The sequence below is a fragment of the Gossypium hirsutum genome, chromosome A11 (genome assembly GCF_007990345.1).
Source record: "Gossypium hirsutum isolate 1008001.06 chromosome A11, Gossypium_hirsutum_v2.1, whole genome shotgun sequence".
Classification (NCBI taxonomy): Eukaryota; Viridiplantae; Streptophyta; class Magnoliopsida; order Malvales; family Malvaceae; genus Gossypium; species Gossypium hirsutum.
The window spans coordinates 12,285,426-12,299,364 of record NC_053434.1 but is presented as its reverse complement, the minus strand read 5'-3'; the positions used below and the strand labels follow the sequence as shown (position 1 = coordinate 12,299,364).

The following is a 13,939-nucleotide window of genomic DNA, read 5'->3' as shown; positions in this document are numbered from 1 at the left end:
CAACACATTTATTTAATTCAATTTTTTAATTAATTTGATTTAATTAAAATTGACCTTGAACTGAAATTTCTAATATCAGATAGTTAGTGTATAAAAACTGCGGAGTCACATAGTTATTTTGTTCATGAACCATGGAGTGGAGGCGTGCGATTTCGTTGAAAGTTGAGTGTTGCTTGTCAAATGGTTTGCCGAGGACTGGGGCTTCTCTGTAAAGTCAAATTTATAATCTCTCACCAAAGAATACCATAGTCTTGAATGGTACAAGGTTGGATTTTAGTAATTTAAAATTAATGACAGTAATTTCATATTTTGAAATTATAGTTTTGTGCTTTGATAAAGAAAATTATTTTGAGTGGATAATATAATATTACATATATATATATATTAAGATTTCACGAACTGGATAATTTTTATATCACATTTTTTAAATAATTTTACTGCATTTTTAATTATTTGATTTATTTTCCTTAACTATATTAATTTTATCTATTACATTCCGCCAAAATATTAATTTTATAACATAAAATCCTGATTGAAATTCAAGGGAAAAATGAGAAATTCGATATTTAAAACAAAATTAATTAATTTAATTTGAGATCCCAAATTTAAAAATCGAAAGCTGTGCACGCAGTGCTAAAAGAAAATAGGATATGTAACATACTGGCATACCCATGTCCTTGTCTGGCTCCGTCCAGCCGATGGTTGGCGGAAACTTGAAAGACCGAAAGCGACTTCTTATGGTAAGATGAAATGAATTTGAATATTCCTAATAAACGTGTCTCATCCCAGTCTTACAATTACACCTTCACATTTGATTTTAAAAATCTACATATATAGTTGTGATTGATGATTTAAGCTTTTAAGTCAACATACAACTCTCAATGAAGTTTTGGATTTAGTGTACTATACATTCTGATTATAATAATTAAAAAATAAATAAATGATAAATGGATCTAGAGGCTGCAATGGGTTATTACAAATAATAATATATTGTTTGTAAAAAAAATTCACAAGCATTTTTACAATATATGTTTTTATATATAATAGGCATAACTGTAAAAGAATACATTTTTAAATTTGAGTTTTTAACATTTTTTTAGTGTTACGATATTTTCATAAATTAACCTAAATATACCATTAAACTTAGGTTGATTTATAAAAAAAAAAACTGTAATTTTGATATGTTAATCTAAAAAAAATTTAAAAGGCTCAAATTCAAAAACCTATAAATGTTAAAAGGTTACTTTTTACCATTATACTAATATAATAAATAATAAAAAGGATGTAATGGGTTGAAAGTTAAAATCATTTGTTTTTCAAGTAAGACTATTCGAAGCAAGTTTTGAACCTTTGCATGGTTGTAGAAGAATTAGCCGCTAATAGCAGGTGCTGACTTGGGCCATTAAAATATCGAGGGAAGTTAGGAAAATTTTGAAGAGAAATTTGAATAAATTTGTATTTTTTATAAGTTAAAATATAATTTTATTATTTTAATAATTTATATTTTTTAATTTTTAAAAAATTAATTTAAAATTTTATCATTTCTAGAAGAATTAAAGTGTAATTTTATCATTTATTAACTTAAAAATATATAAAATTTAAAAGACTAAAAATTAAAATTCACCTCCATCCACCCCTGCTTAAGAGGAAGGCATTAATCACATTGATCCTAAATGCATACATTCATATTATTTGGAAGGAATGTATCAATTAAGTCTTGATTAAGTTGGTATTAGTATCATTGTTAATATAAAAAAAACATAGTTAAAATGCATTTATCTTTTTACTTAAGTATTTTATAGAAAAAAATGTTAATTGGTAAAATAATTAACAAGAGGATGTAGTCAATAGGCATTATTTGAATACAATAGAAACTGATTTGTACAGTTCTAAAGACTAATGCTTGTAAAGGTGATTTTTTAGTAGGTGTTTTTGCTTCTTGTATAATAAGATAAAATTATCCAAATAATAATAAGGTGAGTGTTTGGTTTATTGATTAGGGTTTTTTTTTCATAAGTATTTTTAAAAATTTGGTATGTGTTTTTCTTTTAAATATATATTTTTTTAATATTTTATTACACTCGTATAAAATACTTGTTAACTCTCTAATTTTATTTGTGAAGTTTAAAACTGCAGTGACAATGAATAAAATAATAATAAAAAATTATTGTAAAAGGAAAAACTAAGGCTTCTTCTTTTGAAACGTTTGGGCTTTAAATGTGGGTTAATATTTGATGAGACTTTAAATGGGCTGTTGATTTTGTTAAACCTCTTTACTCCTAAAGAAAACCAGGCATTGGGAACTGAACTTAAATCCAAACAAAGGAGGAGATTAGGCGACCCTCTTCACGAACTGAACTCAAAATGTGTTTAATATCTCCCTGTTTAAATTAGATTATGAATTCGTTTCCTTTTAGTAGAATTTTTTAATTTTAAATTTTTTATTTATTTATACTGTATTTAAAATATTTAGTTGAACTGATTCCATCACCAACTTTGTGAATTTATAGACAAACTATATAATTTTGAATAAAATGAAAAAGATTATAAGCTTTCTTAGAGCTGCTCAAGAGAGTAAGCTTAAAGGCAATAAAGATTAGACATTCATTTTTAAATTATTCTCTCCGGCTCTTAAAATGATGTAATATTAAAGGAGTTGATGACGTCGGAGAATCCATATATAAAGCTGAAACTCCCATTGGGAAAAAAGGTTATCTACTGTGCTACTATTAAAAGGTTGAAGATGAAGGGCGCTTAATCAGTAGGACAAAATTGAAAATAATCTGTCAGATTAGGAGAGTAAATTCTGATGTCGGCAAATCAAAATCATTTGGAAAAAGGCTTAGCTAGTGGAGTCGTCCGCTTTAGTTGGTAGGCTGTCAATGAAGCTTCAAGGTCTTCACCTTTATCCAAAAACAACAAAAACGAGGGAATGGTATTTTTGAACCCGGGCAGCTAACTGTGCTTATCTCAGCATTCAATCCGATGGGAGCCTAATGCAATTTTGAAATTTGACCACCTTATCTTTTGCATGGCGGCATCCACATGATTTAACACTTCCTATCTAATTATTAAGTTGCAAATTAATACAGGTTGGAATTTGATTAATTAACTTTTAAGGGTTAAACCCCATCCCATGTCGACCATAAGATAAATGCATGAAGTTTAATGATTGAATGTTTTGGTGTATGCTATATATGTCCCATCTACATCCAATTACTCATCCGTTGATAAAAGTATTATTAAGTTTTTTTTATTAAGAATTAAATTGCATCTTACTTCATTTATTTAAAAAATGAGTAAATATTTTAAATAAAAAGATTAAAATAATTTTTCGGTGAAAAAGTACATTCATTTCTACTTTTAAAAATTAATCTTTTTATGTCAGATGAAGTATATATGACATTCGACATTCTGTTAATCACGCCAATTTTTAATAGTTTTAATAGATGGAATTTTTAACAAAATAATCCATTCGTTTTTTAATTTAATGCATAAAGATTAATTTACCCATTTTTTAAAAAAAATTAAAAATTAATTTAACCTCTAATACAAAAATTTCTCAAATACTTTTACCCTTATAGAATGTTATGCAATGAGTGGAAGAGTGATTTTAAGACCTAGAGTATATTAAAAGAGAAATAAAATAAAATATCCATATGATATATTTCAATAATAATAATAAAGGGTTGATATCAAAAGATGTCTAAACGCCAACTAATTAAGAATGTCCAACTCGAACGTCTGAAGTAGTACTGTTGAGCCATTAGCGATTGATTAGAAATGATAGGATGAGGAATGGGCAGGCTTACACGTCAACTTTAACCACGATAATTACCAGCTGCACCTAGAAATTCATTTGTTCAACCTACTCCTTTTCTCATAGGTTTGGAAAATACTGCTTTCATGACAGTACACGATTCCACGGATTTTTGGCAGCATTTGAGGTTCAGGTTTATTAGGCAGCCCTTTATTGCAATAATGCAATAGTTATCCGACATTAGGCTCTTATGTTCATAGCTGATTACGTCTCAGGACTCCCTAGCATCTATAAAAAGGACGTCCCCTTGGCCTAGCTATAGAACCCACCATCTCCAATCTGCATATTTCAATCGAGAAATGTCCACCATGTTTTTGAGATCTCTGCTATTGCCTCTCATCTGTGTCTTCGCCCTGGCCACACGGTCACACGGGCTGAGCCCAGGGCAACAGCGACCTTCCTCTTTAGACGCTGCATCCAACACACTCCAATACCATGGAGGCCCTCTCTTGACCAAGCCGAATGGCATTAACGTTTACCTCATATGGTATGGAGGGTTCTCTCTGAAAGACAGAAACTCCATAACTGATTTCTTCGCTTCCTTCGCGAGCCCTGGTCGTCGCCAAGGACCCTCGGTTTCGACATGGTGGAGAACGATCAGTACATACAAGGATAAAACTGGGAAACCTGTTTCCGACACTGTTAGACTTGTCAAACAAGTTGGTGATGTATATTCTTCGGGGAAAACCCTGAAGCGCGCCCAATTAGCCAACTTGATGAAAAGCAAGATAGAGAGCAAAATCTTTCCATTAGACCCTAATGGAATTTACTTGGTTTTGACTGCTAAAGATGTTACAGTAGAGCGGTTCTGCATGGCATCATGCGGTTTCCATGACAGCATATTAGTAGGGGGGTCAACTCGAGTGGTTTTCGCACACGTGGGAGACCCTACAGTCCAATGCCCTGGTCTTTGTGCTTGGCCTTATGCTCTGCCGGCTTATGGTCCTCCAGGCCCAGCCTTGGTGGCACCTAATGGAATTGGAACCGATGGCATGATCATAAACATAGCCACCCTACTTGCAGGGGCTACCACTAACCCCTTCAAGACCGGTTATTTTCAAGGGGACGCGTTGGCACCATTGGAGGCTGTCACAGCTTGTCCTGGAATATTTGGCACTGGAGCTTATCCAGGGTATCCTGGAGCTTTGTTGGTGGATAAAATGAGCAAAGCTAGTTATAATGCATATAGTGCTAATGGTAGAAAATTTCTTCTTCCAGCCACCTGGGACCTCATTAGGTTGAATTGCAAAGTTATCACTTAAAAAGTTTCCTCGGGATAAGCTCTACCCCTGATTTGTGACAAAACTATTAAAACTAGGCTTAAAGCCATGTAGAACCCCGTTGAAGCTTTTTAGTCATTCTGTTTCTTCAAATGAAATCTCTCTCTTTTTGTCAAGTGAAAAATATACATATTTTGTACTTCCACATAAGGAAATGAAATGACGGTAAAGAAGTACTTATGTATCAAAAATGAAGGGAAAAGAAAGATAAGGTTGTTCATAAGGTGCAGGTCCAATCACGTTTTGTTGTCATCTCGTTTATTATTCTTCATTGAACTTTCCCTCGTCACAAAACGAGGGAGGCTTTCACTTCGTTACCCAATCAATACAGCCTTGATTTGACGCTTTCATTTTATACGCAAAATAGGCTTCCCTGTTGGTAATGGGAAGTCAAGCAAACAGCCGACTCCAAATCCCACATTAGAAATTGGAACTGTCTTTTGGATTGACGATATTTTTATCCATCATCAAATAAAACAGTCATTATAATGCATCTTAGCAAACTATAATTAAAATTAACTTTACATAAAACTAAAATATATTCAAATTCAATAATAAAATGAGAAAAAACCCCACAAAGCATTTACACATTGTAAAATTCAATTTTAAATTCGTTAACATTACTAAAATTATCTTATTCGTCACGGATACTAATATTTCATCCGCAATGTCTTCAAAATTTAAACACAAATAAATGTTCCATAATGCATTGGTTTGTGGGATGGGATGAATATCATTCCTTCAAAAGATCTACAATGAATTTACCAAATTTATTAATTTAGTCATGAAAAAAAAAGCAAGACACTTTATTCACGCAACAAGAAGAAGGAACAGTGACATGATCCATTTGGATTAGATGTTGCCGCAGTCAGACAACGTGTTGTGCATTGTGGTCAAACGTTTTAAAATCATGTTAAAGATATATGCCTCCATGTTAATAGATTTCCAAATCCCATCGCGCAAGCCAACGAAAACAGACAGGCAATGGGCTAATATGCATCTCCATAACTCGAAAGTATGGTGAAAACTTTTTGTGGTATTCAATGACGTTTAAGACCTCAAATCTGTCAAAATAGTTCAAAACGACAATGGCAATCGTCTCACTCTGAGAACAAACCAAATGATGGCTTTGCGCCTCAACTCACTTAACCCTAATTTTGCTTTTGTTTCGTTTTTAATTTCTCATCTACTTTCCTTTAAAATCTCTTTGAATTCAAACATGGATAGTCAAGTTATGAATTAAAAGAAGTATTTACTCGTTACCAAGCAAAGTTTTAAGTACTTCGAGGTTTGACCGAATTGTAAAGACTGCACTCCTCACCAACTAAAACAACGGATCAACGCACCTAGGGTCCAAAAAGCCCCCATATTTCCATTAATTTCAGTGCAGTTATCTTTACTTCTTACTCCACAAATATCAAAGCTATCGTGACGAAAATAGGTGAAAAATAGCTGCCTCCGCATTCAACTCCCTTAAAAGGCAAAGCGGTGCTGCTACCCTCACCGTCCTCTCCTGTTCATGCATCCTCCATTTTTTTATTTTTTATTTTTAAAAAAATCATTCAGTTGAATTTCATTTTCAATATTCTATATTAATTTTAGGGTTTAAATTTTTAAACTTATTTTAACGAAACGATTTTGATGAAGTATCAAAAATATTTTTCATCAATATTTTTAAAATATCAATTTCTCAAGTAAATAAACATATTTTTAAAAAAGTTTATATAAATTTCTTTAAGTAAGTAAATATTTTATTTGGAGTGAATTTTTTTATTTTTCAATATTTCATTCTCAACCCTGCAAAAGAGGAGCCAACCACCATGCATAAACAGCTTATAATCCTTTATATATTTGGAAGTGTCCCCATCCCTCACTCAGCACAATAGTGTTATCTATACTCTTTTGTCAAGGTATTTTAATAATCCACAATTATTTTAAGTAAGATAAGATTAACACGTGATTTCATTTCTTATTATATAATAACATAAAGAAATGGAAGAATGAGATCTCGACCTCAGAGATTCCTCCAACTTAATTTCTTCAAATTTAGGTAAAATGCTAATTTTAAATTCGATTTAGTCCATTTTTAGAAATTTTCAAACGATTTGATTTTCGGTATTTTTTCTTACTAATTTTTAACTTTGAATTTTTTATTTATTTTAATAAAATATTTTTTAAAATTATTATATAATTTGTCTCTTGAACTTATTTAAAAGTATCTAATTAGTATCTTCTTTTTTTTTTTACTTCATTGATACTTAGACTTGTATTTCGTTATCTAGGTCACTAACATAATTAATTTGCGCTAATGTGCCATTAATTACCAGTTCGATGGAGACACATAACAACCTCTCAACATTCCATGTGGCAAAGCATAAATTAAAAAATATTTTAAAACTTTATTAATTTATATATTTTAAAAACTTTAAATTTTTTTATTTTATACCTGCCACATGACTAGACTTGCTCATGGGTTGGGTCACTTGACCTGGCCCAAAGGCCCGCCCGAGAAATGGGTTTAAGTAAAAAATAAGGCCCGTTTTAAAAATGGGACGAGCCTCGAGTAAGACATTTTGGCTCGAGCACAGTCCGAATTCGCTAAATGTCAAAAAAATCTACTTTTTTGTGATTTAATGATAGTTTCTTATATTTTCCTCTTATTTTGCTATCATTTCACTATTATATTGCTACTATTAGGGGTGAGTAAAATTCAATTTCATTCAAAAAAATTTAAATTTTGAGTTAATCGAATCGAGTTATTCAAATTATTCGAGTAAACTTGAATAAGAAATTTTGAATTTCAAGTTTGAGTTTAGTTGAATTTTTATAATTTGAATAACTCGAATAATTCGAATAACAAATTAATATGAATATCGTTTTGATTCCTGTCAATTTTGAAATGAACAAATTGATCTCTCTCTTAAAAAAATTACAAAAAAAAAATCAAAGTAATTTTCAAATTTTGAAAATAATTTTTTAAATTCAAAATATTTATACAAATTCAAAAATTTATATTTTAAAAAATTATAGTTAAAAAAATCTAAAAAATATATAATAAAATTTTAATAAAATAATAATTTTGGAATCTAAATAAGCGATTAATGATTCAAGTTTATCATACAAAAATATCTTATTTTTTATTATTTTACTTTTAAAAAGTTTTCAAATATATATTGTTTCAAATTTTTGTGTTCTAACATGGAAATAGTTATATTATACAAGATTTTAATTTAACATTATTAATTTTTCTAATTTAACTCAAACGGTTTCAATCGATTCAATCGAATGCTCACCCCTAATTTAAGTTATCCAAAAATCCAAATAAAAAAAAAAGAATAAGCAAAATTACGTCGTTTTGATAAATGTTTACCTTTTCTAAAGTTTAAAGTCAAAACTATCAAGTTAAAAGGCAAAACTAAGTTGTTTTGATAAATGTTTACCCATTAGTCTTACTTTCCTTGCCGAATCGCCTCACTCCCCTTTTTTCCTTTGCTCAAAATTAATTTAAAAGCTTGTACTTCGTCTACTAGTAAAATAATCGATCCACGTAAACAGAATATTGAGTATAAATAATAAGATTCATTAATTCAACTCGACTCGAAACTTTTTGACTCAATTCAACTCGACTCGATCGAATACTCACCCCTAGCTACTATTTTGTTGTTATTGTTTGGATATTGTATAACACTTGTTTTATTGTTAATTTTGTTATTATTTTAGAGATATTTTCTTATTAAGTTGCATCTATTTTAGTATTATTTAAGTATACATATTTTTTAAAATTTATTTTCAATTTGGTCGGAAATATTTATTTTAAAATTTTTAGTATCTTTTATGTATTATATATATTTAAAATTTATGTAAAAAAATATAATGTAATTTTTTTTATATGGGTGAGCAGTGTCGGGCCCGAGTTTTAGCATTTTTACAGGCCAGGCCCAAGCCTAGCAAACGAGCCTATTGCTTTGCTTGAGCTCGACCCGAACTCGGCCCGACCCATGATCACTTCTACACATGACATATTGAGATGTTACCATATGTCACTATCGAATTAGCTAACAGTGCCACACTAGCACAAACTAACAATGTTAGTGTAAAGGTACCAACCTAGGTAACGAAATATAATTCAAGTATTAATTAGGTACTTTTAGATAAATTAAGGGAGCAAACAATATATTAACTTTTATTTTTATTTTGATAAGGTTTCAAGAAACAAAAACAAAAAAAGAATTTGTACTTCGTTTTAAAAAGAGTTAGGATAAACAATATATCAATTTAGCATTGCTTCTAAGAACCACTTTTGTGACAAAAAAATATTTTTGAGATAAAAATATTGTTAAACAAGATATCTTTTTTTTAAAAAAAATTAAATCCAACTGAAAATACTAAAAATCAAGAGAAAAAAATCTAATTTATTATTCTGATATTAAAAAAAGATATAAATAACGTAAAATTATTATTTTGATATAACTTTTTTTTAAAAAGTACAGGCACAAAAATACTTTTTAAACTAAAAGGAGAACAAAGAATTATAACTTTTAAAAAATAATACTAAATTAAACGTCAGTAATTGGAAGCAGACAAGCGCTTAGCGATTCACATTTTGTTCATGCTTTCATTATTTCCATACCTTATTTCGCCAAGGTTTTTGCCACTTTTTTCCAGTGTTTGGCGAAACTCGTTTTCTTGCGACACCAGATAACGTAATTCTCCTCTCCCCCTAAATGCTGTGGAGTTGGGTGCACAAATTATTATTGGTATTTCATATATGAAATACTAATTCAAGTCAAACACACAATTAAAAGCCTATCCCGATCAAAAGAAAAAAATATAGATCGGACGGTGATGGATGCATCAAATTTAGCTCAGCGTCATTGATGGTCTCATTTATGTATTTGTTTCAAAATATAACCATGCAATGAAAAAAAATAGAAAGATAAAGAGGTGATCAATCAAGTGGATAATAATTAATTAGGAAAGAGAGGGTCAACGTCGTCATTTCGATCGTTTTTAATTACGCTATAACCTTCGTTGAAAACGCAAGCGAAATCAGAATTCAGGCCGACAAAGCCTTTTTCTGTTCAAATTTTTTTTTTTTTACATGTTTTTATTTCTTATTTCCTTCTTCAAATCTTTTAAAGAAAAAAACCAACGCCGCAAAGAGAAAAACACTCGTGGGTCGTACGTGGGCTGCCTCTTCAATTTCGTCCTCATTATTTTACCTCTTCAAATTTAAAGCCCCTCCAAAATCCCTTTCAACGCTACTCCGGCAAAAGGAGCTAAGACTTTTAATTTTTTCTCCCCATAGCAGTAGCATGTCAAACTCAGGCGGGTACGCGGTAGCCCGAACTCAGACGAGGGACCGATTCTACAATCCGCCAGCGGTGAGGCGACATCAGCAGTTGCAGAGGAAGCAACTCACACACAGACCGTTGCTGAGTGAGCTACGGAAACGGTCAGATAAGGAGAGCGAAGTCAACTCAGTCGATTCAGTGGCTGAGACTCGGGCAGATTCTGACGACTCTACATTGTCGAGGCGTAACTCGGTCTGCTACTCTTCGCCGAATATTGCTAAATTGACCAATTTGGATAGGCTCATGGAATCAGTCACCCCTTTTGTCCCGGCTCATTGCTTCTCTGAGGTATTGTGAAAGACTTTCGTCGTAGCTAAACATAGTTCTGGAGAATTACATTTTGAGTTTTTTTTTTTTTGAATTTTTTAATGGCTATACAAGAACAAAGAAAAGAGAGCTAATTACTATTTGGCTGAGAAAAAGAAGAACTTATATTAGGAAAGAAACGCAAATGTTTTTTTTTTTAATTATTAATTTAAAATGTAATGGTCAGTTTAGTACAAATTCCAACTTGTGAGAATTAGCTGCATTATGCTAATTAATGGTGTTGGGGGTTTTACTGTGTGTCTATGATTTGCATTCTTGTGGTCCTAAACTGATAAAAGATTTAGATTTATCTGGTTCGAATCAACATTACGTCTTGTTTATGAAAATAAAAACAGCGGATTTATATTTCTCATATATTAATGATCAAAAAGTAGATTGATTTAATTGGTTGAAGCTATACTTAAGGAAGAGTTTGAAAGAGGTTTCATTATATATTCTCTTAGCAATTTGTTGGGGTTCAGGAATCTTAAGTTTTTACTTCACGGCATTCATTTCAACATTTGTATTTTTCCTTCTGTTTGTTGGTTTGATAGGCACAACTGAAGGGACAGGAAACCCGTGAAGTGGATTTACGCTCATATTATTGGCTCGGTGATCTTTGGGAATGTTTTAGCGAGTGGAGTGTATACGGAGTCGGAGTGCCGCTATTGTTGAATGGGAGTGATTCTGTTAAGCAATACTATGTTCCTTACTTGTCAGGCTTACAATTGTATGTAGATCCACATCAGCCGAGGTGAGCTTCTTGCTGCTATATCCTTCCTAAATTTTCCTCTTCCCTATTCATAAATTCCCGTTAGTATGGTAGTTGTATTTATTGTTTTTTATCATGTCAGATTGCTCTCTTAACTATGTGGCAGTGATGAATATTCTAGATTCTTATACATTACTGGTTCTTATGCTTCCTCTTGATATTGCAATGATGTAGTAAGTTAAATTGATGGTTGATATATATATATTATCTGGCGATAAGAAACCTTGAATGCTCTCTCTTAAACCATCTAACTTGTTTTGGAATGTTGGTTGGCTGTCCTACATAATGCATCCATTGCTACAATTTTTTTTGCTGACAGATAATGTTGATTTGACGTGTTCTCTAGTTGCACTGTCATCAACCAGGGAATATGCTTCCCATACATGATTTTATACTTTATACATACTGAAATGCACCTGAAAAATAATGGTTCCTTAATTGTTAAATTATTAATTTATGACGCTGCATCTGATCTGCACAAATACCACTGCCTTGCTTTGCTTTCTCTCTTGGACTATAACTATTATTCGACAGAAGTGTAACTGTGACAGTATGCTTAGGAGAATGATCATTGACTTTGTGCAAATCAGTGACTAATTACCTGCTACATCCAGGCATTGATTCTGTAATACTTGGTCTGTTAAATCTTATTTTGGGTACTAGTTGAGCAGCATACCTGATATTAGGTGATAGGCTTGTAAAAATCTATGGAGCTTTTGAGTTGCCTTACTGTTAATCTGCAAAAATTTGCCAATGTGCTGAACTATCAGGAGGACTAGTGACATCGGTGATGCTGAGTCTTCAAGAGAAATTAGTAGTGCTGGAAGTAGCGACTCTGAAACAGACAGGAGAGTGAAAGGTGGTATTGATGGAGCTCGGGTGCATCACAACTCCCAGAGGACAAATGGATCTCCTATGAGTACCTCTAGTGATGAAGTGGAGGTTGGCAAGTCAAATGGGCTGCTGGTTTTTGAATACTTTGAACAAGAGCAACCACATCATCGGAAACCTTTATATGACAAGGCAAGTTCACATGGTGGTGATTTACAATGTTAGAGTTCTTTTTCCTAAACTGTTTGTTTGTCCTTACTTGGATGCTTGTGGCACCTTTTTCTGACCCAACAGATTTCAAGTCTTGCATCTCAATTTCCAGAGATCAGGATGTACAGGAGCTGTGAACTATTGCCAGCAAGTTGGATATCGGTGGCTTGGTAGAACATCTTATACTTCTAAAGATTGCCAAGTCACTGTTTTTTTAAACTTTATCTTTGTTTGGTTATATTATTTTTGGTCTAGGTACCCAATATACAGAATACCTATGGGTCCAACCCTCCAAAATCTGGATGCATCTTTCTTGACGTTCCATTCTTTGTCAACACGTTCTCAAAGTATACCCCATTCTCTCTCATTTAAGATCATGGGGCTTAAACCCGTGTTGCTGGGCTATAGTACATATTTTGTTGAGTTAATTTTGCCCATTATTTTACGTCTGGTACAGGTAAAAATCAGCTGGAGTATTCTGCTTCTAGCAGTAGGAAAGCCTGTGGTGTTGATCCCTCTTCAAATATCTCTCTACCTGTTTTTGGCCTTGCTTCCTATAAATTGCGAGGTTCAATTTTGACTCCCGGTGGTATCCAAGAATCACAGCAAGCAAGCTCTCTGTTACAAGCTGCTGACAATTGGCTGCAATGCTTACGAGTCCGACATCCTGATTTCCAGTTTTTTATATCACATAACTCACAGTGGAGATAACAAAGGTACCTTAATTCTCTGTAACTGAAAATTTGAGTAAGTCGGGAGAATCCTAAAGCTCAGTTGGAATGATATTTGGTGAGGAATGATATGAACTTACTTGAAACCTGATACAGGCTGCTTGTGGTTGCATAACGCAATAATGGAGGAGGAGATCGGCTTCTGCTACTAGATAGCATTCCTCGAGATTCCCAGGCATTGGAAACGATGGGTTCAAGGCAGCTGTTTTGCAATATTTACTGGCAGGATCCAAGAAACTATGATTTGCTCATTGGAATCTTGATCATCACTCAACTGTTTTGCTGTGTGGCTGGTTCAAGTTTTGTCATGGTATGGTTGTGGATCATAAGCATGAAACCTTGTTTCTCTGCATCAACATGATTCTCTAATGAACATTTACAAATATCGACAAAAGTTCAAATGCCTGTACTGTATCTGCAGATTTATACGCATACCTGTACTTCCCAGAAAAGGAAATACTCGTATAACTTACCACCCTTTTTTTTAATTACTTTTTATAAAGCTTTCTTTAGTTCTGTAATGAAGGGAGTACTGGTTATTGTTATTCCTGGTCATGTGAGATACATAGCCTGCCTGACTGAACCCGCACCAAATCTTAATTAAAATGAGCAAATTGCATCAGATCGGTCATGGA

The 13,939-nt window shown here is 32.4% G+C and overlaps 2 protein-coding genes across 2 annotated transcripts; both read left to right on the top strand.

Moving 5' to 3' along the window:
- Positions 1-4,063: 4,063 nt before the first annotated feature.
- Positions 4,064-5,448, top strand: LOC107923255 (protein EXORDIUM-like 2). Its single transcript, XM_041081070.1, has one exon. It carries the CDS (start codon positions 4,120-4,122, stop codon positions 5,080-5,082), a length of 963 nt encoding a protein of 320 aa, XP_040937004.1. The 5' UTR covers positions 4,064-4,119; the 3' UTR covers positions 5,083-5,448.
- Positions 5,449-10,146: 4,698 nt separating this feature from the next.
- LOC107924360 (uncharacterized) lies at positions 10,147-13,825 on the top strand. The gene is made up of 7 exons (XM_016854767.2): positions 10,147-10,742; positions 11,315-11,514; positions 12,303-12,555; positions 12,658-12,743; positions 12,829-12,920; positions 13,031-13,289; positions 13,401-13,825. Exons 1-6 carry the CDS (start codon positions 10,416-10,418, stop codon positions 13,282-13,284), a joined length of 1,212 nt encoding a protein of 403 aa, XP_016710256.1. The 5' UTR covers positions 10,147-10,415; the 3' UTR covers positions 13,285-13,289; positions 13,401-13,825.
- Positions 13,826-13,939: the final 114 nt, after the last annotated feature.

Bases quoted from the DNA above. Each gene is read 5' to 3' on its own strand.
- LOC107924360 (XM_016854767.2), top strand. From the start codon at position 10,416: ATGTCAAACTCAGGCGGGTACGCGGTAGCCCGAACTCAGACGAGGGAC. The intron at 10,743-11,314 runs GTATTGTGAAAG...TTGGTTTGATAG, and splicing joins CGGCTCATTGCTTCTCTGAG to GCACAACTGAAGGGACAGGA. The intron at 12,921-13,030 runs GTATACCCCATT...CGTCTGGTACAG, and splicing joins TTTGTCAACACGTTCTCAAA to GTAAAAATCAGCTGGAGTAT.
- LOC107923255 (XM_041081070.1), top strand. From the start codon at position 4,120: ATGTCCACCATGTTTTTGAGATCTCTGCTATTGCCTCTCATCTGTGTC.